The sequence below is a fragment of the Amblyraja radiata genome, chromosome 28 (genome assembly GCF_010909765.2).
Source record: "Amblyraja radiata isolate CabotCenter1 chromosome 28, sAmbRad1.1.pri, whole genome shotgun sequence".
Taxonomy (NCBI): domain Eukaryota; kingdom Metazoa; phylum Chordata; class Chondrichthyes; order Rajiformes; family Rajidae; genus Amblyraja; species Amblyraja radiata.
The window spans coordinates 26,059,279-26,085,211 of NC_045983.1; the positions used below are offsets into that span (position 1 = coordinate 26,059,279).

Sequence of the window (25,933 nt, forward strand, 5' to 3'; positions counted from 1 at the left end):
CGTTGGTTTGACCATCAATATTGGCACCAATTGTAAGGGACAGCCCAGAGAGACATGACTTTTGTAATGTCCAGAAGTTCTAGGAGCAGAATTAGGCCATTTGGCCCCTCATGGCTGATCTATCTTTCCCCATTCTCCTGCCTTCCCCCTATAACCCGTGCCACCCTTGTATGCAGTGCCAAGAAGAGACCATTTATAATTCTGAGATCAAATCTGATGCAGAGGCAGATCACAGAGGGTGAGACCAGCAAACTACAAACCTTGAAACCTTGAATTGAAATTGGGGGGGGGGGGGGGGGGGGGGGGGGGGGGGAATGAGGTATTGTCCATCAGGTTGACATTGGTGTTTCTTTTCATCCATTGACACTGGAGGGCATTATCTTCCTTCGAATGCTTCAGTTCCACTGCGTCTGCCGAAATGGATTAAGGATTGAGCTCCAACATGCATCTTAATGCTTCTTATTCTCACACCGCACCAACAGGCAGAGGATGAGGAAGGAAAGCAGTGAGCTTTGAAATACAGTATGTCCATGAGGGAGTAAGAGAAGCCATCAATCCTGTAAACAGAAGCATGGAGCGGATCACTGGCCTTCAGATGGTTATTGCTTTAGGCACTTTCTCCTTTGGTTCCGTTTATTATCAGTATCTCAATTGCCACTCTTTCAGCGATGGTTTGTCCCATCAATCTGCCCTACCACAGATAGTAATTGTAATGTGGAGTGTTCACCGTGTGTGTGTATCTGTGTGTGCGTGTGCGTGCATATGCTTGTGTGTGGGTGAGAGTAAGGATTAGATGAAGGATATAGTATATAAATGTTGTATAGTTGAAGATTTAGTTTAGTTAGAGATTCACGCGGTTAATTCCCGGGATGGCGGGACTGCCATATGTTGATAGAATGGAGCGACTGGGCATGTATACTCTGGAATTTAGAAGGATGAGAGGCAAACCTATTGAAACATATAAGATTATTAAGGGTTTGGACACACTAGAGGCAGGAAACATGTTCCCAATGTTGGGGGAGTCCAGAAGCCGGGGCCACAGTTTACGAATAAGAGGCAAGCCGTTTAGAACGGAGATGAAGAAACATTTTTTCACACAGAGGGTTGTGAGTCCGTGGAATTCTCTGCCTCAGAAGGCAGTGGAGGCCAATCCTCTGGATGCTTTCAAGAGAGAGTTAGATAGAGCTCTTAAAGATAGCGGAGTCAGGGGATATGGGGAGAAGGCAGGGACAGGGTACTGATTGTGGATGATCAGCCATGATCACATTAAATGGCGGTGCTGGCTCGAAGGGCCAAATGGCCTACTCCTGCACCTACTGTCTATTGTCGATTGTTCATGTCAGGTGTACCGAGGTACAGTGAAAAGCTTTTGTCCCGTGCTAACCCCTCAGCGGAAAGATTCCAATCAAGCCATTCTCAGTGTACAGATACATGACAGAGGGGGAAAAAAACGTGAATATCATTTAGTGCAAGATAAAGCCAGTAAACTCCGATCCCAGAGATATAAGGACATTGGATTTCTGCTCTTTAATCAGAGATTCAAACACATGGTTATTCAAATAAACATCTACCAAGAGTAACTTGGCCCAAATCTTGTTGCTTGATACCAGCCCCCCCCCCCCCTGCCTTGTTTCTCCTGACCCCAAACCTGCACATACATTGTGTGGAAGGAAAGGAACTATCCTGCTGACATGGGACTTAGTTGCACTGTACTGATGCTGTTGATTCAGTTCTGATTGCAACCACTAACAGTAGTCAGCAAGTTCCCGTCACGTATGTTTATCTTTAATTACATGAGAAATTACCCAAAATAAAAATCATAAATAGACTGCATTGCAAAAAATGTTTTGCTAAGTGCTTTTTCCCCCCACAATAATGGAAAGGATTGGATGGTCTGACATTTACACTAACGGCTATTGTCATCAGTGATTAATGAAACGTTAAAGTGACCTATGAGCAATAAGAGATCAGGATTTGCAGACGTGAAAACAGGGATCATTAACCATCTCTTCAATATTCATTGGTACAAGCTATAAAAACATGAAGGTAGAGAAAAATCACTATTAATATTGCATGCAAAATGGAACAGACTGCCTCTGTCTTGAAGCGAGGAATACGCCTCGGAAACTCTCCATCTTAATTAAAGGAACAACAATTGACAGACTTGCTCAGAATAAACTTGAGTGCATTTTTCAAAAATATTTATCATTCTAATGAAATATTGAAAACTAAATAGCAATTTGTTTTGTCAATTTTCCAGCAGATCTGGACTTATACCTGAAAGGGGAACAAATTGCAAATTTATGAGGGGAAGTCAAGTCATAGACTCATAAGCATACAGTAGGGAAACAGGCCCTTCGGCCCATCTTGTCAATGCTGACCGGGTGCGAGGATCAAATTGACAACGGGATGTATATGTGCAGAGGATTACACAGAAGATTGACTCAAAATGCTGGAGTAACTCAGTGGTCAAGCAACATCTCTGGAGATGATGTTATGGGTCAAGACCCTTCATCAGACTGAGAATCAGGGATGGGGAAATCTCAGGGCTGCCAACATTGGGTGAGAGTTGGGAGTGAGAAATTGCGAGAGACCAAGCACGAGGGAGGATAGCAACCGAGAGGGGTGGAGGGGGGGAGGGTGTGGGAGGGGGTCCCCCCCCCTCCCATTGGTACGGAGCTTTTGCATTTTTCAGTTTGAGATTGTGCAATCTGGTGCATACTGTAGCGAGTCTTAACTTACATGTGAATGCAATATTTATGCTTTAAATTGGATTAGCTATGAATAAGGTTAGGCTAAATTACATTCCTAATTACATTCCACATTTGGGCCAGACTCTGAACAATAGGCGCAGCACATGAATGATCTCAGTATATTCATGTATGGAAATCAGATTATAATCAAACACTTGGCCCATGTTGTCCAACCTGGGTCTCACTGCACACCTGGTACTACTCCTGACCCTGACTCCAGTTGCATACCTTCTCTCATTTTGACCCTGAGTCCAGCCTTACACCTGGCCCCCTATTCTACCCTGGTCATAGCTGGGGCTGGACAAGAGGTAACGGCTCAGCCTCTTGCTTTAACTGGTTGACTGTTTCCCAACATAACTTCATCCTGACAGCCTCCTTTGTGAGTGGCCGCATCAAGCTGTATGTAGAGCCTTAGTACACAAACACCCAGCGTCACTCTATGCTGAGATTCTATCTGTGACTGATATGATGAAGAATGGGCCTAACCTCGTTACTATACAATGTTCCACTCAGTTGGACCTTATATCCCACTAGCTGCCCTTTACAGAAACATGTCTGCGGTAGAACGTCTTTGACCGCAAGTCCATCTACCGTGGTCAGCTTGGCATGTCCTGAAGGCGTTGCTAGAAAAGGACACAATGGATCCTGCAGGACGGTTTTCTAAACAGACTATCAGTCATGTGGCAGAATGAGTATCTGCAGAACTCAGAAACAAGCACCAACACCTCACTTGGCTGGCAGTGAGTGAGAGGAGCCCGAGATAGACACAAAATGCTGTTGGGTTGAGTTCTTCAGTCTCTTCAGTCCCTCAAAGAGGCTGCTGTAGGATGGACTCCAGGGTGCTTGCATCAAGGGCAGTGTCACTGGCTAAAGACTGCACGGTAGTAGTGGATGGAGAAAGCACAGGAGGTTCAGTAGTTGTCTGTCAACCACGACATGTGTGGTTTATGTAGATATAACTCTACAGTAAAAACACCTAGGCCCATGAATAAAGGACTGCTTCTCTGTCCTTGTTAACTTGACCCCTGTTGCTGGCTCTCGGTAGTTTGAGGCCCTGGATGTGAGAACCTCAATAAATAAATAAATGTTCGAATGCACCAAGACTAATTCTAGCAGATGAAGTTCATTCCATGAGGATTGAGTTTCAAGGCAAGAGTTTGGTGTTTTCAGGCTGTTTAGCTGGGATAATAATCCTGAGGCAAACGGCCTCTATTGATCACTTGTTCTGGCCACGTTTTCCTGAAGTTAAAACTGCAGGCCGCATTACTTTCTGTTGAACAGCTAATTTAAGAATGACATTTGCCTAATGGAAGCAGTAATCAATAGGGGAGTACAAGCCAGATAGATACTGCAGAGCCAATTGCATGTATAATGCTTATGTTGAGAGCTGTGGATGTCATGGGTCTGGATAATAATTGGCAGGAGGTGGTGATGACGTGTTTTCAACAGATTTAATATTTTTTGTTTTATTTCGTTGTCAAATACCGTACTTGAAAAATAGCAGGAAATTGTGGATAATTTATTTCCTGTATATAGAAAAATGAAGGTAAGTAACTCTGACAGACTAAAAGAAAAGCTGTGTTTAGTTTAGTTTAGTTTTAGAGATGCAGCACAGAAACAGGCCCTTCGGCCCACCGAATCCGTGCCAACCAGCCATCCCCGCACATTAACATTATCTTGTACACACTGGGGACAATTTACAATTATACTAAAGCAATTAACCTACAAACCTGTATGTCTTTGGAGTGTGGGAGGAAACTGGAGATCCCTGAGAAAACCCACGCAGGTCACGGGGAGAACGTACAAACTCCGTACAGACAGCGCCCGTGATCAGGATCGAACCCGGGTCTCTGGCACTGCAACTCTACCGCTGTGCCAGAGTGGTGATTAAAACCATGATATCTTATCCGCCCCAGTCGCACTTACTAATGTTTTGCAGCATAGCCTGCTTCAATACAGTCAGGATTCCAGTCACAGAGTTCACTAGTAGATATTGCTTCACTAGTATGATACCAGTTCAATAGTAGATATTGCTTAGAATTGTTATTCTATTTCAGCCAAACACAGGACACAAACCCCTTGGCTGCACATTTAACAAACCGAGGAGAATTAAATAAAAACTTTTGAAGAAAGTTAGTAGCAAAGGTACTTCATGTTCCTGAATTAATCCTGGCCGGTATTGTAAAGACATTTGGTGTTATTTTGGCCTGAGGTTGAATGCAGGAACTAAATGAGTGCCATAGTCTTATCCGCCTGTAAATTCACCTCCTGCCAATGGCACCAACATTTTCGATTAGTTTAGTTTAGAGATACAGCGCGGAAACAGGCCCTGTGGCCCACCGAGTCAGCGCCGACCAGCGTTCCCTGCATATCAACACTATCCTACACACACTAGGGGCAATTTGTCAAAGCTGTTCACAAAGCTGTAACATTGTCAAGTTTTTTGTGCAATTGCTTCCAATAAAATAAATATTAAAAACATAAAAAAAAAAAAAATAGAAAGCCAATTAACCAACAAACCTGTACGTCTTTGGAGTGTGGGAGGAAACCGAAGATCTCGGAGAAAACCTGCGCGGTCAGGGGGAGAACGTACAAGCTCCGTACTGACAGCACCCGTAGTTGGGACCGAACCCAGGCCTCTCTCACTGAAAGCGCTATAAGGCAGCCACTCTACCGCTGCGCCACCGTGCCGCCTGGTGAAATGCAATGGCAAACATATTCTATTGTGCCTCTGAAATTCATTCTATTGAAGTCATTGATTTCACTGGAATGAATCGGACACATGGGCACTATAATGTAATGCATTAGGTGCTTTCTTCTGTTGAAGCACATGGACCCACAACAGAAAAGGATATAGTGTTCACTTTCGCTGGAGGGCATTTCTTTTTTCTGTACTGTGGCACATGAAGTGCAGCGGAAAGTGTAGATGCCTGGTCTAATCACATTCTTGGGTGTGGCGGCACAGGAGGTCCTGGTGGAGGATAAAAGGTGAATGCATCATACCCATTGGAGGTGGCAGGACGTGAAGCTAACCTCCTCACCCTCTCGTCCCTCTCTCCAGCACCAGCCAATGGATCTCCACCCAACCTCACATCAAGCCCAAGGGGGGCACCTACAGGGTTCCCATGCTTGAGCATTAGTTCTTCCAGTAACTCTTCCAAAGGCTCCCGCTGGGTGAAATAACACTCTTTTCAGATGAAGTTCTGAGAAATGTTTTTCCGAATAACCTTGTCATGGGTCTCGATCAGGTGCTCCAGAAACGTTCTCAATATCTTACAAACAAACCCCTTAAGGCATTCTGCAACCTGAGCCAAACATAAAGCTGATTGATTTCTAGTGCATAGAGTGCTTGAAAACATCTGCAGCTGCCTATACATGTTCTGATGCCGTCTTGATGCAGGGTCTCGACCTGAGATGTCCACAATTCCTTTCCCTCCACAGATGCTGCTTGACCCACTGAGTTCTTCCTGCGGTTTATTTTCTGTCGCAGATTCCAGCATTTGCAGACTCTGGTAACTCCACTTATTTATGTTGAGTCAGTTGGCTGCTTTTTTCGTGTCACCTCATCTACCACCCGAGCTTCACTAAATGTATATGTTCCTACGTCAGTATGATAGAATGGCTTCTCTGAAGTTGGCCATCTTGTCGCGATGGAAACACTTGTATGTACCCAAGATCCTGAGAGATAAATCATCTGGCAAAGTCAACAATAGTGGGCAGGTCAAGGGGAAGGTCCTGACAAAGCAAGGCCCAAGAAGAAGACCTCGATGGTGAAACAGGTGAAGGATGGTGGCTGACTAATGGGTGGAGCACCACAACGGCTGAGAACGAGGAAGAATGCTATAGCAGGTAGAGACTCCAACCATGGTGGAGTCCATGCCATTGGATCAGGTCTGTCTTTGTCAAGGACAATGTGCTCAGTTTAGTTTAGTTTAGATTAGTTTAGTTTAGTTTTAGAGATCCAGCATGGAAACAGGCCCTTCGGCCTACTGAGTCCGCCATCCCCGTACATTAGCACTATCCTACACATTAGAACATTTACAGTTTTTATCAAAGCCAATTAACCTACAAACCTATACGTCTTTGGAGTGTGGGAAGAAGCTGGAGCACCCGGAGAAAACCCACACAATCACAATACCCGTGGTCAGGATCGAAACTGGGTCTCTGGCGCTGTAAGGCAGCGACTTTACCGCTGCGCCACTATGTAATGGCCGTCCATGCACCAGTTTCCCCACATTAAAAGATGTCATCTACAGACGTCCACCTGAAGGACAAAGTCTGTGGCTGGAGGTTCAGCCCTTTCCGCCTTCTCAAGACCTACAAAAAGTACTGATGATGAAGACAATCATACTCGACTTTGTGTGTAATTGCCGACAACGATGAATTATATTGCAGTGGATTCCGGTCAATCTGCACATTGTACCTGGGTTTGTTAAGCATTTTGACCCTTGAATTTATCATGTAAAATTAAAATCTTGTGCAGACTAATTAACGTAGTGGCTGGCAATCTAAATTGACTTCATGAGCAAGTATCAAGTTCTTTATCAAAATAGTGTCTTGGTTTAAATGAATTTATGAAAAGAAAATTATGTTTATCTAATCAACTGGAGTTCTTTGAGGATGTCACAAGAGGATGTCACCAGTTTCCCCACATTAAAATATGTCATCTACAGACGTCCACCTGAAGGACAAAGTCTGTGGCTGGAGGTTCAGCCCTTTCCGCCTTCCGCCATAAGAAGCAATCAGTGGATGTGGTGTATTTAGATTTTCAGAAGATTTTCTAAAAGGTGTCTCTCCGGATGTGGTCAGCATGTGTAAAGCACATGGATCTTGAGGTAATGCACTGGCGTGGAATGAGAACTTGATTGTGTACAGTGAAGAAAAGAGTGAACCCACCAATTCACATGCCTCTGTTTCGTTTAGTTTAGTTTAGAGTTACAGCGGGGGAACAGGCCCTTCGTCCCACCGAGTCTGCACTGGCCAGTGATCCTCGCACATTAACACTACCCTACAGATACTAGGGAGAATTTTACATTTGCACCAAGCCAATTAATCTCCAAACCTGTACGCCTTTGGAGTGTGGGAGAAAACGGAAGATCCCGGAGAATTCAGGTCACAGGGAGAAAGCATAAACTCTGTATAGACGAGCACCCAGAGTCAGGATTTACCTCGGGTCTCTGGCGCTGTAAGGCAGTAGCTCTACCGCTATATCACCGTGCCGCCCAACTCTGTGTGTGGAAGCCAGAGAACCTTAGGGAAACCTACAGGGAGAAAAAGCACCAAAGGTCAGGAACACACCTAGAAGCTTTGTGACTGCAGCTTCACCAGCTGTGCCACTACTGATTGACTGACAAAGTTGACTTAATGGGCCCAATGGCCCAATTCTACTCTGATAACTTATGAACATGAACTATTTGTGCTGTCTTTTTGAACTATTGTGCTGTGTTAGGATCTAGAGAAGCAAGCTTCTTTATTTCACTCAATATCATAACTGTTTAAATTTGTCCGATCAATTTTTGAAGGAGTACATGTCACTGTTAGAGCAAATTGAAACTTGCAGTTGAGACTCAGTACCGTCAAACTCCATGTAATAATGACAAGGACATTTTCTTCTCTTGCTGTGAAATGCATGGATTTGGATTCAACAGCAACAATAGTTATAACAACAGAATATTATAGTAACTGATAAATTATTGAGTGTGGAATGAAGAGCCTGGTGACTGGGTTGTGTTGTGTATGAAACATTCTATTTTGGGGTTTGATTCTCGGCCAGCACCCCTAATGATGGGACTGTTAGTAGGTGTGAAATATTTAGAGTGACTAATGAGTGTCAAATATTTAGGGGAATTGTAAGCATGCAAGCACTTCCTGAAATAGGTTCTGTGACGGTCTTTTGATCTCAACTCCAAAGGACTTGGCCGACTTCCAAACTTGGAAAGCGAGCGTAACAAATAGAAATTATAGAAAGAATCCTCCCCCGGATACTGAACAGCTTGTCACAAAGCTTGTTTAAGTTTCTCGTTTTACAACTTCATTGGCTTTGTAAATATTATTTATGGGTAGCAAGTTGTAAGCTTCATCCACAGTGACTATGTTTCATCTTCTCCAAATATATTCAATGGAAACTGGCAGGGAAGTACTTCATGTTACCAATGAGACTTTGACTTTAGAAAAAACATAATTCTTGCATTTCTAAAATTATGGCTTCCTCCTCTTTCTTCCTATTCTCTTGGCTGGAGCACAGTTGCATAGCCGCTGGGGAGGACTGTTAACTGTGGGCATGTGCACCATTTCTTCCTAGCTGTTATCAGGCCATTGAACCATCCTAGCAGCAACTAGAGAGCAGTCCTGAACTACCTCATTGGAGACCTTGGACTGGCTGTGATCGGGCTTTACTGGACTTTATCTTGCACTAAACATTATTCGTGTTATTCCCTTGATCATGTATCTGTGCACTGTGGATGGCTCAATTGTCATCATGCAGTGTCTTTCCGCTAATAGGCACAAAATGCTGGAGTAACTCAGTGGGGCAGGCAGCATCTCTGGAGAGGCTGGTTGGAGACTGACTGGCTAGCACGCAACAAAAGCTTTTCACTGTAACTCGGTACACCTGACACTAAACTAAACTCAACGTTTCATAATTCCTGTGATTGATGCTTGACTGGAGTTTTGATTTACATTATGCCTCTCGTGTGGGAGTCTACGTTTACTTTTTTGAGTATAGAAAGGCATCAGAGACATATCTGGAATAGAAACAGCAGCTGCTGGAAACACTAGTCAAGTTATGCAACTTGGACAAGTAAAGCTTGCCTTGGGTTAGACTCTATGCAGCCTTCCAAAACAGAGTTCAACAATTCAGGACTTGGCTACTGTTCTTTATATGCTAACATCCTCCCTCACCTCCATTCAGAGATGCAAAAAGCACTTCCAGGTGAGACATGCACCTCCTCCAACCTCATCTATTGCTTTTGGTGGTCCTGATGTGGCTTTCACCAAGTGTAGACTAGACATGGCACGTGAAAATAATTAATCCTTGAAGAGCAGGCAAGGGAATCAACCAGGGGGACATGCAGATAATGAAATCTGTCCAACTAAAACTATGTTTTAAAAACATGTTCATTTGTAATTGTATAGGCCCCATAAAACGTCACAATATGTTTGAACAGAATGCTTAAAAAATGAATGCAAAAATGAATGATATGAAAACACATGATCAATCCATCCAAATTTACTAGCCAATCCATCAACGTTGATGAAATTGAACCAGAAAATGCTCAAAACACTCATCAGGTAAGGCAGCATCTTTGGCAGGAGAAACTGGATTAATGTTTCAGGTTAAAGTCACTTGGTCAGAACTCAGCCTTTGATTTATTTTTGAATCTCTCCATTATACCCCAGCTCCAGCATCTTTTCTGTAGTCAAGAATCGAGAGTGTTTTTTTTTTTGTGTCATAAGACCTGAAACAGAACAATGACATTCTTATATGTGGCAGCAACACAACGGGTTTGTAAACACAATATTCAATGGACACAGGAACAGAATGGAACAACATGGAACAAAGAAAGAAGTTAAATAAATAAAATAAAACAATATACTGCAAACATAAACCAAAGTCCCTAGTTCAACCCACGCAGTTCTTAGTTCGGAGTTTAGTTGGAGTTTGTAGTGTTCAATAACCTGAAGCTCACAGAAAGATGCTCCTGAACCTGGATATTACAGGTTTCAGATTTGATGATAAAGTAGTCATGATAAAGGCCCAGTTTTTTAATTCCTTGTGACTGTGAGCTTCTTAAGATTCTACTTTCCCATATATTTGCTTTGTTTAAAATAGCTTTCCTGACATGATTATTTAATATAATAATATAATTTAATCAATTTTCTTGCATGGTCATCAATCTTTGCTTTTATATTAATTTTCCTCAGTGTAATGTCTCGGTTACCTGTTATGCACTTCAACCTGCACCAGATACATCCAGAGAACAAATAATGTAGGTTGAGGCACCTGTGAGATTCTGTCAGTGCTGCATTGTAGATCATTCCATCATTCGGATGCAACCTCAAAGGAAGACGGCCGGCTTTTACAGGTAGATGTAAAAAGACCCCACAGCACTTTGAGTAAGTGCAAATATGTTCTGTAAGTGTCATAGAGTCAGAGAGTCAAACAGCGTGGAAACAGGCCCATCAGCCCAACTTGCCCACACCGACCAACATGCCCCATCTACACTAGTCCCACTTGCCTGCATTTGGCCCATATCTCTCTAAACCTACCCTATCCATGAACCTGTCTAAATGTTTCCGTAAACATTGTGATAGTACCTGCCTCAACCACCTCCTCTGGCAGCTCGTTCCATACACCTATCACCCTTTGTGTAAAAAAGTTATCCCTCAGGTTCCTATTTAATTTTTCCCCCCTCACCTTAAACCTATGTCCTCTGGTTCTCGATTCCCTGACTCTGGGCAAGAGACTGTGCGTTTACTTGATCTATTCCTCTCACTCCTTTATCATGCAGTTTGCATCAAAAAAGCAGACCACTTGTTGGATCTTGCTGTGTTTTTCTTTTTGCGATGCTACGCATTGGCTACTGAGTGATGGGTAACATGCAAAAGTTCAGAAAGGTGGGCTTCTCACAGTTGGTTTTCTATCCAATTTAGCCTGTGATTACCTTGATTGACTTTTAAATTAAGCGATCTGATCTCCCAGGTAATAATCCACAAATTTATATTTTCAAAATTTATAAAGAGATTTGTAGCTCCGGTTGTGCCGCTGCTAATTAATTGAGATCGGAAATGTCACCCTTGCGCCCCTTCTTCTAAACCAGTAATGAAACATCCTTCAAACTAAATGTACCGTGCTATTTAAGATGCGTATCTGATCAGTAAGTTTCCATCAGTATGGAAACTAGCATTTATTTCAAGAGGAATAGAATGCAAAAACAGGGATATAATGCAGAGGCCCTATAAGTTACTGGTCAAGACACTACAGAAGGTCTAGGGGTGGCACGCACACCCCCATCCACATTAACGGGACGGAGGTGGAACGTGTTTCCATCTTCCGGTTTCTGGGGGTCAACATCTCCGATGACCTCTCTTGGACCCACAATACCTCAACTCTGGTCAAGAAGGCTCACCAGCGTTTCTTCTTCCTGAGGAGACTAAAGAAGGTCCATCTGTCTCCTCAGATCCTGGTGAACTTCTACCGCTGCACCATCGAGAGCATCCTTACCAACTGTATCACAGTATGCTATGGCAACTGCTCTGCCTCCGACCGGAAAGCACTGCAGAGGGTGGTGAAAATTGCCCAACGCATCACTGGTTCCTCACTCCCCTCCATTGAGTCTGCCCAGAGCAAGCGTTGTCTGCGAAGGGCGCTCAGCATCGCCAAGGACTGCTCTCACCCCAGCCACAGACTGTTTACCCTCCTCCCATCTGGGAGGTGCTACAGGTCTCTCCGTTGCCGGACCAGCAGGTTCAGGAACAGCTGCTTCCCTGCGGATGTTACCCAACTTAACTCTGCACCTTGGTGATTGCCAGTCACCCCCCCCGGACACTCCTTCCACCAGAAAAATTGCACTACTGTTACTGCTACTGCTCACTGCACATCTCGTATGTGTATGTGACAAATAAACTTGACTTGACTTGACTGTATGTACATATATATATATTTTACTGTTCCATTATTCTATGTTCGCTCTTCAGGGTGAGATGCTAACTGCATTTTGTTGTCTCTGTATTGTACACTGCACAATGACAATAAAGATTGAATCTGAATCTGAATCTGAATGTTTCGAGTATTGTGAGCAATTTTAGGCCCCATATCCGAGGAAGAATGTGTTGGCTCTGGAGAGGGTCCAGGGGAGGTTTACCAGAAAGATCCCAGGAATGAGTGGGGTAACATATGATGAGTGTTTGCCGGCACTGGGCCTCTACTTGGTGGAGTTCAGAAGGATGAGGGGAAACCTCATTGTAACAAATAGCGAAAGGCTTGGATAGTGTAGATGTGGAGAGGATGGGGTTGGGGAGGGGAGGCATAGGACCAGAGGTCATCGCCTCAGAATTAAAGGACGTTCCTTTAGGAAGGAGATGAGGAGGAATTTTTTAGTCAGAGGGTGGTGAATCTGTGAATTCATTGCCACAGTAGACTGTGGAGGCCAAGTCAATGGTTATCTTTAAGGCAGAGATACTGTAGATAGATATATTCTTGATTAGTATGGGTGTCGGGGGTTATGGGGAGAAGGCAAAAAATTGTGTTAGGAAGGAGAGATAGACTTGATGGGCCATAAGGCCTAATTCCGCTCCTATCACTCATGAACTTATGGGCCATAAGCAATTTTACGTGCATTTTTTCATTATTTTTACTGGAAAACCTGAGGTTCATATTCTTGAATTTGCTCAATCTCAGTGGAACAAGTTTCCAGACAAAACTGACCTGGGGTCTTTTTTATTATTAGAGTTCGGCTTCTGTGACCTGTATTTAAATCTCATCATTTTCAGTTTGACCCTTGGTGTAAGATTATTAAATTGAGGATTTAGCCCCAGAGAAATCCTTGCTTGGAAGGTTTTGCTATGAATATTTGGGTAAGTTATTAAAACTGGTAAGAGTTTGCAAAGGTCAAGTTGAGGAGTGCATGTTGCAAAGTACAACCTGTTGGTCAGATGGCCCTGTTGCGTCGCGATGGCACAGTGGTGCTGCAGGTAGTGCAGCTGACTCACAGCTCCAGTGACCTGGATTCGATTCTGACCTCCGTTGCTGTCTGTGTGGAGTTTGCTGGTTTTCCCTGTGAGTAGGTGGGCTTCCTCCAGCTGCTCCAGTTTCGACTCACATACCCCATTGGATGAATGGGCTACTATGTGCTACGTGTAGGAGGCTGGTGGGAGAATCAGGGGGGGTTGATCGGCATGTGTGAGAGAATAGGGAAATGAGTGGGGGAATGGATTGCTCAGAGAGCCAGTGTCGTTGTTTAGAAAGCCATTAGACTTTTGGCTTTAGAAAATCAGTGTGGAAATAGGCCCTACGGCCCACCGAGTCCATGCCGACCAGCGATCACCCCATACACTAGCACTATCCTACACACACTAGGGACAATTTTACAGAAGCCAATTAGCTTACAAACCTGTATTTCTTTGGAGTGTGGGAGGAAGTCAGAGCACATGAAGAAAACCCATGCAGTCACAGGGAGAACGTACAAACTCCATACAGACAGCACCTATAGTCAGGATCGAACCCGGGTCTCTGACGCTGTAAGGCAGCAACTCTACTGCTGTGCCACTGTGCCACCCAAGCTTCTCTCTGCCGCATTCCTGATGTATCATCTCTCAGGCAGTCACTCAGGATTGGGAATGTCCCATCGTCTGCTTTGATCTGTTGTTTTTACACCTTACCCTTCCATTTCTCTCATCTCCCTCTCCCCTGACTCTCAGTCTGAAGAAGGGACTCGACCTGAAACGTCACCCATTCCTTCTCTCCAGAGATGCTCCCTGACCCACTGAATTACTCCAATATTTTGTGTCTATCGTTTTCAGAACGTCTTGCCTTCACATCAGTTTTTTAGGGTTTGAAGTTAATAAAGTTCATGCAGAAACTGGAGTTAAAGCAGTAAGTGACCCACAGAACCGGTAGGTTGGTAGCATCGACTCCAACTATGCTTCATGCTGCTTTGGGGAAGCACCAACGTTGTCAAGGGCCTTCTACACCCCTATCATTTCCTCATCCTCCCTCTTCCATCGGGCAGAAGATGCAACTGTTTGAAAGCACGTACCAACATAGTCACGAATGGCTTCTTGCCCACTGTTAACAGGCTACTGAATGGTCCCACCATAAGCTAGGGTGTAGAGGCGATCTTCCAACCTACCTCATTGTGGTGCTTGGATTTTTTCCGTGTAACTGTAACACTACGATGCTGTAACACTATATTTTTCCCACTGGTATTTTTCTCTTTGCACTACCTATTGTACTTGTGTATGTCTTGACCGTACTCATGTATAGTATTAATTGACTAGGTAGCATGCAAGCAAAGGTTTTCACTGTATCTCAGTACACACGACAATAATAAACCAATGACTTAACATCCTGTTGTTTTCGCCACATACAGAGTTTGGTTTGACAGCAGTTGCTATCAATGTAATATTTTTGCTTTTAAACAGTCTTGATATTATTCAATAACACATATGCTTATCCTGAAGCTCTGTACTCAATGTTATTTCTCTGGTGCGTTCCTGCTGTGCATTAAGAGAGAATATTGATCTCACATTTATAAAATGCAAAAACTGCCCTCTGAATAAATCTTCACCTTGGGATATTCTGCGTTCTCCACGAGTATCATCTACAAAGTTAAATATCGCATTTACAAAACATTCATAAAGGTCATCAAAAAGGTCATAGGCCTGTTACCAAGGGTTTGTACGGCTCACATCTTGTAATTAGAACTACTATCAATGCCTGCCTTCTGTTCCCTCTTATCTAGCCAACTAATTATCCAATTTACAATCTTGGATCCTCAGAGCTTTCACAGTAGTCATAACTCTCCTGTGAAAGACTGGGTCAAGGGCTTCTTGAAAGTTAGAATGTGTAATATTTACAATTTTGCTCATTTGTAATCCGTTGAATCACCAAAGAATTACAGTCGATTTGTTCGATGCAACCTGTGATACAGAGGCTCTGTTGTCTGGCAGTTTTCAGACTTCCCTGCCATGGGTACTGTTAATTTTCTTCATTTTAATGGGCTCCTCTATCTTGCAAACAACAGTTGTCACCACAAATTGTTTTTTGGATATCTTGTCTGCTGTCTCCTTTTTGCCCTTGTTATTTAACATAATTCTTGTCAAAGGCTGAACAGTTCTGTCACCTGTGGACAGTGCTTAACTTTACCAATACGGCTGTACAAATCACACCTGGGCAACAGCCTGAGTTTAGTTTAGTTTAGTTTAGAGATACAGCGCAGAAACAGGCCCTTCAGCCCATTGAGTCCGCGCCCACCAGCGACCATTCCACACTAACACTATCCTGCGCACACAATTTTTGACAAAGCCAATTACCCTACAAACCTGTACGTCTTTGGAGCGTGGGAGGAAACCGGAGCACCCGGAGAAAACCCATGCAGGTCATGAGGAGAACGTACAGACAAGCACCTACAGTCAGGATCTAACCTGAGTTGCCTTTAGCTGCTGAGGAGCAGGCTGCCCAGTTGGCACATTTCATAGGTACATGCCTGAGATTGATAACTTCACGTGTGGAAGATTACAGGGGAGATGCTGTCTCCTGCCAGCCTCTGGCATGACACCTTGGTTGCACTGATCAAAGCTAATGCATTTGAAACATTTTTTTTTCCAGTTCAGTGCTTCCGTTGTCACTGAAGAATAAAACTCTGTTTTTCACTAATAATGCAGAATGAAAAGGACAAACTTGATTTTATAACGTTGGAATTATCGTTGAAGTGGAAGTACAGTGCGCAAGTGTGGCAGTCAATTAATGCTCTGCAAGGTGCCATAAGCAAGTGAGGTGCATGGAAAGACGAATGAGATTTACATTTGTATAATGCCTTTCATGCCCAAGGAGTGACAAAGTATTTTGAAGCACAGTCACAGGTATAACATGGGGAATGCTGGAGACAATTTGAGCACAGCAGGTTAGCTCAAACAGCAGGGCATAATTGCTATATGATCTGACTGATGCGGTAGGAATAAAATGCAGATGCTGGTGTACACAGAAGATAGACACAAAATGCTGCAGTAACTCAGCAGGACAGGCAGCATCCCTGGAGAAAAGGAATAGTGGATGTTTTTAGGAATAGGTGATGTTTCTGCAGAGATGCTGCCTGACCCCCTGAATTTCTACAGCATTTTGTGTCTATCTTTGATTTTGTTGCTGTTGTTTAAGGAATCATTTTCTGTTCGAACTGAAAGAGAAGTCTCTACTCTTTAAAAATTGTGCCAGGTAATCTGTTCCACGAACTGGTGGGGCTCACAATTTAGTGCCACAGTGGAAAGTAAGGATCTCCCATAATGTAGCACTCCCTCAGCACAACACCACAAGTGATGGGTCAGGCAGCATCTCTGGAGAAAAGGAATAGGTGACGTTTCGGGTTGGAACCCTTCTTCAGACTGAACCTGTCTGAAGAAGGGTTCCGACCTGAAACGTCACCTATTCCTTTTCTCCAGAGATGTAGCCTGACCCATTGAGTTACTCCTGCATCTTGTATCTATCTTCAATGTAAACCAGCAGTTCCTTCCTACACACTCCAAGTGATGGGCTGTGTTATGTGCTCAAGGCCTGAGCTTAGATTTGAACACTGATCTTCTGGTAGGGGCAAGAGTGTTACCATTTGAATCAAACTGAAAGAAAAAGAAGGAAAAGGTTTTATTCTAAGACAAAGAAAACCAGCAATGATGCCATTGCTGAGCTAGAAGAATTCAATTTAAGCAAAGCGATGAGAAAATGAAACTAGTTGATAAAAATAATAACTTGTTGGATACTCAATTTTGTCCCTCAGAATTTTACTGTTTCCATTTCATCTATATTTACATTCCGTTAAATGTATATACCTGTATTATATATAGTGTGGTGTTTTAAGAGCAACATGTTTACAAAGTACTATGAACAAGTGCTTTTTTTGTGATAGTACTGGCTCCCCTAAAAATAAAAAAAACAGATTTTCAAGACAGATTTTTTAAAACAGATTTTATTATTTTATTATTAATGTTTAATGTTTTATGTATCATTCTTAACTGTCACTGTATGTCATGTTGTCACTTGTGGGTGGAGCACCAAGGCAAATTCCTTGTATGTGAATACTTGGCCAATAAACTTATTCATTCATTCTAATTTGTAGAATTTTTAATATTACAAAAGAAATCACTGAAGGTTAAAGAACTAAAAAATGTAATAATTAAATGCGGATTAGGAGTGGGGAGGCAGAGAAGGAGAGTTTGAATACAAGCAAAATGAATGAGAATTTCAGCAAAACAGATGGAATTAGTGATGTTATTGCGGTTGATGTTATTTTGTTAATGATCAATGCACAAGTTTGCCATTTAATTCAGGGCTAAACATTATCAACATTGTGAACAATCTGGTTGCCAATCAAGAGATATGTCGACTGATAGTAAATGTTTTTGACAGAAATTAAGGATAAATGCACCGGCCTTTTAGATATTAATGTAAATTTCAATAGTCATGAATGAATAACCTAGTTTATTATAAATCTAAAGGAGATGTGCAGTGCAATTTTTTTACTCAGAATTTTTTTTACTGAGTGCCTGGAATGTGCTGCTGTGGGTGCTGGTTGAGGCAGACAGGATAATGGCATTTAAGAGACTTTAGTATAGGCAAAATGAGATGCAGGGAATGGAGGGATATAGGTTATGTGTTCTGCAGAGACAATGTGGGCTGCAGGACCAGTTCTTGTGCTGTACTATTCTACGTTTCATGTTATCTGTTTGATTTTCTATTGAAGTTAAAAGCCAAAGTTTAATGCTCGTCAGGAACTTGCGTGATATCCTGTCGGGAAATTCCCAAATTCTGGAAAGGCTGAGTTGTACAGAGGCATGACTGGGATCTTTCTGCTCAGGGAAGCAACACATACGATTGAAAACAACATTGAGAAAGATGAATTAATAATACAATAGTGAAAGGCCTGGATAGAGAGAATGTGGAGAGGATGTTTCCACTAGTGGGAGAGTCTAGGACCAGAGGCCATAGCCGCAGATCTACCTTTATATAGGATATGAGGAGGAATTTCTTTAGTCAGGGGGTGGTGAATCTGCGGAATTCATTGCCACAGAAGGCTATCGAGACCATCAATAGATATTTTTAAGGCAGAGATTGATAATTTCTTGATTAGTACGGGTGTCAGGGGTTATGGGGCGAAGGCAGGAGAATGGGGTTGAGAGGGAAAGATTGATCAGCCATGATTGAATGGTGGAGTAGACTTGATGGGCCGAATGGCCTAATTCTGCTCCAATTACTTATGAATTTATGAATGCGGTTACATCCTCTGTGAGATACTAAACATGGATTGATTCTTATTTCTCCACCAGTTTGATATGCAGAGGATTACACTGGAAGAACTGAAGCACATATTATTTCATGCATTCCGGGACCATTTGACAATGAAAGACATCGAGAACATCATCATCACGGAGGAGGAGAGTCTGAATGAAAGTTCAAGTAACTGTCACGCTGAGTTTGAAGGTAAGCTCAATGTGTGCATAGAACAGAGAAACTGCGCTCATTATTTCTGAAGTTAGTCATTTTCAGCTAAAGGAGAAAAGATTAAATGAAGGAGGACACTGTCAATTTTACTTGATCAAGGTTTCCATGACATTTTGTTATTGGGCAAAGTCTCATACCTTGCTTGTTTTCTTTAGTGCAAACAGTAGCCTTTGGTTGTTTTCTGCACTATGGCTTGTAAGGCTGTTCTTTTTACTTCAATCAGAACAATAATAGTTTAATTTACATCCTCTAGTTATCTTCAGAATAGATGTGGTTGAGAATGTCACTTTACAGATGTCATTAGAAAGTTATCGACCCATTCATGTGCTTCTCTGACCCACTGAGTTACTCGAGCACTTTGTGTCTTTTGGCAATCATTAGCTCGCCTATCTGTTACCATAATCATTTTAACATTCTTCATCAGTCTCAACTTGCCTTTAGACTTTGATGAACATATTACCTATCTCAGTAAGTACGTATCTGAGTTTGTGCATTGGCTTATTCTATTTCAGGAGCATTTGACGGCACTAGGCCTATACCCGCTGGAGTTTACAAGGATGAGGGGGTTCTCATTGAAACTTACCAAATAGTGAAAGGCTTGGATAGAGTAGATATGGAGAGGATGTTTCCACCAGTGGGAGAGACTCAGACCAACGGTCATAGCCACAGAATTAACTAATGTTCCTTTAGGAAGGAGATGAGGAGGAATTTCTTTAGTCAGAGGGTGGTGAATCTGTGGATTCTTTGCCACAGAAGGCTGTGGAGGCCAAGTCAATGGTTATTATTTAAGTTCTCCAACTAGTTTCACTGTCCTCCTGATTAATTTTACTGATTTTATGCCTCATTGTCACCTTCCCCTCAGCCAAATAAGAATCATTCTACATTGTCTTAATCATTGTCTGTTTTGATCTGTCATTTTCACACCTTACCCCTCCATATCTCTATTCCCCCTCTCCCCTGACTCTCAGTCTGAAGGTCTCGACCCAAAAACTCACCCATTCTTTCCCTCCAAAGATGCTGCCTGTCCTGCTAAGTTACTCCAGCAATTTGTGTCTATCTTCAGAAAAAGCAATTGTGTAATAATCTAAAATGTACCAGAATTGCAATGCATGAATTGTGCGTTTGTACATTCTCCCCGTGACCTGCGTGGATTTTCTCTGAGATCTTCGGTTTTTTCCTCCTCCACTCGAAAGATGCACAGATTTGTAGGTTAATTGGCTTGATATAAATGTGAAATTGTCCCTAATGTGTGTAGGGTAGCATTTATGTGCGGGGCTCATTGGTCGGTGCGGACTCGGTGGGCCGGAGGGTCTGTTTCCGTGTTGTATCTCTAAACTAAACTAAAGTATCTGTCGCATTCTGCTACTTTTGCATTATGATACATGTAAATAAATTTGAGACCATGAACATTTCATGTTCCACAGTGGATAAGAACATGTCGTGGGCAATGTGTGTGGCTCTCAGGTGTCAAGCATTGTGGTAGAAATGGGGAAATATCTTTGTACAAGGAAATTAATAGGCCTTAATCATTATGCAATTTTAGTGCCCCTTTATTGCAAGGTTATTAATTTATAAATCAACCAGTATGAAAATTGCAGAAGACGTCTTCCTCTGGTAGAGCAACTGGGTCATTAATTGAAAATTGTTACCGAGCGATAAGATAAATCTCTATATAGAGTGTGTCTGGAATAGTGCTTTATTGGCACAGGTAATATTGGCACTGGCACAGCAAATGTTAAACATGCCATTATTACACCTTTCAAGGTAACGCTCACGAGAAAAACAACCCGAGCTTCGGGGAAAGATAAACTTCTCCCGTTTCAGGTCAGTGAGGACGAGAACTTGCTTCCGAGAAAACGACCCTTTGAGCGTGAACTCAAGCAGTGAGTCTCAGCTAGATTATGCAAATGGATCAGAGACACAAACGGGCCTGGTTGGTAATGCAGCACATGACAGAGGAGCATTCTGACAGTCCCTATCTAACTGTGCACATGATGAGTAGCTGACTGGGCGAGCTCCCAGCAGGTAGATGTCACATTAAGATTTCACCCCAGTAAGAGTCAACGTGCCTGAATACAAAATGATGCATAATGAATAGGAAGACTTGAAACATCCAAAGCAGGTGATGATTTTGTTTTTAGCAAATTCCACCTTTTGCTCCCTCCCTATTTGTTTTCTCTTTATGTTCCCTGTCTGCAGTTCCTGAGGCTGACACAGATCCCAGTCTCATCAATTGATTTAATTACATTGATCAGGTCATAAATGTCTCCAAACAGTTCCTTCACAGATTTTTTTTTTTCTTCTATTTTTCTCAACCCAAGACTCAGCTTCATTTATTTTTAGGTTTTCTGCACATAGAACTAGAAAGAAGGATATTGATATTTAATTTCCTCAGGGCAACGAGAGGTGATAAGTTAGGAAAGGTTTACAGTATAGGGATCTGCAGTAAACCTGAGCAAATGGACCTGGCCAAAGCTTAGATGGTCGCCATGGATGAGTTGGGCCGAAGGGCCTGTTTCTGTGCTCGATGACTCCATGACTCTAAATGTTGCAATTGTCTCTCCTTGGTCATTATGGTAGGTTTACTTAAAAAGATTGTTTCTGGCAACAGCCCAAAGTTAGCAGATTTTCATCAAATGGAATGAGATCTCAAAGCATTCTGTTTCAATTTGAAAAGTTGAGAGGTTGCTCAGATTTTTTGAGGAAGGTATCGAGTATTACAGGGATATTCAACTCTTGGCAACAAACGTTGGTTGATCTGTCTCTGCTGCAGTGCAGAACAACATTGCATGTGCCAAAGGTGTAAAACAACAGAATTCTTGATATGGAGAAGATTGAGAACACACTTGAACCTTGTTCAATCAAAATTAGATTCTGAAATTGAACCTATGAAGTTGATTCAAAATGTCACCTTGACACTAATCCGAAAGAAAATACTTTCAAGCAAAACAAGCGTATGGCATCTAATCCACCGAACAAGTTAAGTTCAAACAGTCGGCAGGTAAGAACCATAGTAGAGATTTGCAGAATCAAAAGATACTGTATATGTTTGAAATTGGTGACAGATTCTAGTGTTCGTGTAGATAAAATGCTAAATTTGGATGAACCACTCATGCATAAAGTTTTAATGCAAATTAAATTCAGTAGCAACTTCAGTGAAGTACAGATCCAAGGAAATGTGGCAAAGAAACAAAGTTCACTCCAAAAGTAAAGTCCAAAACACCACAAAAAACGATGAAAAACTCCAAATAATGGTTACTAAATGTGTACATTAAACATGGCCACACGGTTAACAGTTAACAGGGGAGTTAAGCTGTTAAATGAGTACATTGATATTTCCAGCGATCCCTGTACATTAACACTATCCTACACCCACTAGGGACAATTTACATTTATACCAGGCCAATTAACCTACAAACCTGTACGTCTTTGGAGTGTGGGAGGAAACCGAAGATCTTGGAGAAAACCCACGCGGTCATGGGGAGAAGGTACAAACTCCGTACAGACAGCGCCCGTAGAACCGGGGTCTCTGGCGCTGTATGCACAGTAAGGCAGCAACTCTACCGCTACGCCACCATGCTGAGAAATGATATTTCTCCCCGCTGCTTTGAAAAGAGAAGGCATGTAGTAGGTATGTTGCAAAACCTACCTGAAGTGTCGCTGAAGATCTGTCCCAGCACGTGTGCGCGATTTTGGCGCCGTTTAGAGGGGGGCGGGTTTAAAACGCGATTTTCCCTAGGCTGTTCAAATCGAGCTTGTTGGTGACGAAAAATCGCTGGAAGATTCTGTCGCTTGAGCTATTTTTACTTTTAACGGGTTTATAGTATTGTTATAGTAGGTTAAAAATTAACCTCTAAACCCGTGACCGCCGACAACGGGCTGGATCTCAAACAGGGGACAACGGAAGGTAGGTTGTTTATTTTTACGTTAAAAAGGGCTTTTTAAGATCCCTTTATACAAAGTTTAATGTTGTGAGTAGCTAATTTGGGGCCCATTAAATCCCGCAGTATTTTTCTGGGCATTTGGGGCACAAATCTACCGCAATGTGAACGTTCTAAACCAGCGCGTTCCACAGGATCCCACTCGAAAGCTGATTTAAATGGCCATTAATTTACAGCAATTGAACACTAAATTCCTTCCATTTGGCCTATAAATTAATGTAAATGAGATTTAAAAATCAGGTTTTATTGTGAATTCTTTGTGAATATTATTTGGACACTTAGGCTATTTAAAAATGTTAATCATTTCTTAAGAAATGGATAGATGTTTAGATCTAGTAATTGAAGTTTGGAATTAGCTACAATTGGGTAACTAACTAATTATATGCTTTAATTTCAGATCATCCAAGTAAGATTATTTTATATTCGTTTCAGAATGCTTCAATCTATGATAACTGAAAATTTCATTCAGTTCTCTTAATTTTTAAGAAAGTTATGGGCTTTTGACTGTCCACGATCACAGCTTTTTTGTTATGTCCATAGAAAATCAATAGGGAACAAGATGCTAATTTCCGAGTATGGAAATGGCTATAACTTTTTTAATACTTGAGATATGAAAGTGAATTAGGTGTCAAATTAAACTTCTTTTTATGCTTTATCTGATGGGATAAATTGCAGACTTCATTTTTTAAATCTCAAAATTTTGAAACATTGCTACATGTAGCGAGACACAGCAGGCAGAGCCAAATGTTTTTTATTGTCAAAGCAACACTTGAACTACACGAATCGGGAGAAAACGTTTTTAGCTCTTGTCGTCGTGAAGAGCGCTAGCTACTTAACACACTGAAAAGCCCGCGAACGAACCCTGTCACGCGACAGTCCCGACCTATGACGAGGGTTCTGCATACACAGCTTAACCACTAGGTGCCGCTACAGGCAGAGCAAAGTATAATGCGTGGGTCTGCTATTCTCCTAATATCCATGTATACTGTATATTCAAGCTGAGATTCGATTTTGCCAGAAGAATCGTGTGATCCGTCTGCTTTGCAAGAGCATAACCTTGTCACAGGCATTCCGCTGCCAGCTGAAAGACTCTACATGTGTGAATAATTTAAGGATGCTATCTTGTAAATAAACCTCTCCTCTTTTGTGGTATTGTCTCAGTGCATTCATGAAGACAATTCGCCGAAAAACTAAAATACAGAAATATCACAGCAGAGTTCTGGATTCCTTTTGCACCATCTCTGGGTTATTTAACATCTGCAACCCACAGCCTAGTGGCAATGATGTGAGTTTGAGCAGATGGATTGCTCACCTACTTATTCTGCTCCGTGACCCCTGCAATCTAGCAACTCAACTGGCGGTGCACTAATAATGCTATTTGTAAATCTATGAACACATTTCCAAACTATACGAGGTTATTCGGTGCTCTGTATTTATTTTTAATCAACTGAAAGAGTGCAGAGTTTCCGAGCCACATGTGATCTTTGAGCTTTCACTGCTGTGGATATTGGCTGGTTAGTTAAAAGTTGTGAAGTGCCAGCTAGTGAACACTCTGCTGGGCCGATATCTGATTTTGGTTCATAACTAAAGCACACCCACCCAGCGAGTGATGTGACCGAATTATATGGCCAATCTCTCAGTGTTAGTTCATTGCCGATCAAATTGTCCCAAAGACTTGGGCAGCACGGCGGCGCAGTGGTAGAGTTGCTGTCTTACAGCGCCAGAAACCTGGCTTCAATCCTGACTACAGGTGATGTCTGTCCAGAGGTTGTACGTTCTCCCCATGGTTTTCCCCGGGTGCTTCGGTTTCCTCCCACACGCCAAAGAATCACAGATTTGTATGTAGGTTAATTGACTTTGATAAAGATTGTAAATTGTTCCTAGTAGGTAGAGTAGTGCTAGTGTTTGGGGATCACTGGTTGACATGGACTCGATGGGCTGAAGGGCCTGTGTCCACTTTGGATCTCTATACTAAACTAAACTAAGACTCCATGATTCCAGTGGTGACATCGCATGATTTGGGGAGTGGGATGGTGAACAAGGTGGGCGGACTGATGTGGGGTGAACAAATTTGGATAACAATTCTGCCAGAGGACCTCAAAGATGTAGACGTCGATGGTTCAAGTTTAATGGAACTGAAAGGAGCATTCATAAAGCAAAATCTTGATAATCCAGCCCCATCATGACTAGTCTGAAAAGCCTTGTTTATTCTGCACTGTTGTTGCAATGATTATGGGAAATTAAACTTTGCACAATGAAAACATGTATTTATATTTGGAGACACAAGATCCTGCAGATGCTGGAATCTTGAGCAAAAAGGCAAAGTGCTGGAGTATGTCAACAGGTCAGGCAGCATCCGTAAAGGGAATGTCCGATGATGTTTCAGTATCGGAGACCCTTGTGTATGGAAAAGTTCCTATTCACAATGGGATAGCATGTTCCAACTACGTTATATTAATAGGCACATTTTAAACATGCAGCATGGGCTTAATGTAACTCCTTGGATAAGGATGAATTGCAACATCAGTGACATTAAGACTTTGGAGTGATTTGAGAAAAGGATGAGAATTTTTCAATTGGGGATTTACTAGTCCAGGAGCCAATGTGCACAAGAATGATGGCTACAATGTTCAGAACGAGCGCATGATTACAGAGTGTTAGATGGGAGTCTGGCAGGAAGAGCACATGACTTCTCTTCCTTTGATCATTTCACAGTTTTCAGCTCCAAGTTATATCTCATATTATAGTACTGAGCGCTCAGATCCCCGAATACCATTTATAAGCTTTTTTTCCCATATGCTCTGTTCAAGGTTTTCATTTACTCAGTAAATTTCATTTACACAAGTACATTTTGTATCACGACTTTTGAGTTATACTGCTGGAGGTTATTTGTCACTTAATTACTAAGTGACAAATAACCTCCAGCAGTATAACACAAAAGTCATGATACAGAATGTACTTGTGTTTGTGCATCACACCAGGTCAAGCTCGAGGACAGTGTCCATACTATCATCAGTATTAGTCTATTATTA

The 25,933-nt window shown here is 42.2% G+C and overlaps 1 protein-coding gene across 1 annotated transcript in view; it reads left to right on the forward strand.

Moving 5' to 3' along the window:
* caln1 (calneuron 1) overlaps positions 1-25,933 on the forward strand; it is a 281,363-nt gene that overhangs the window by 250,560 nt on the left and 4,870 nt on the right. Inside the window, exon 4 of the mRNA XM_033046149.1 lies at positions 18,786-18,939. Coding sequence (XP_032902040.1) covers positions 18,786-18,939 — 154 coding nt within the window. The remainder of the gene's footprint in view (positions 1-18,785; positions 18,940-25,933) is intronic.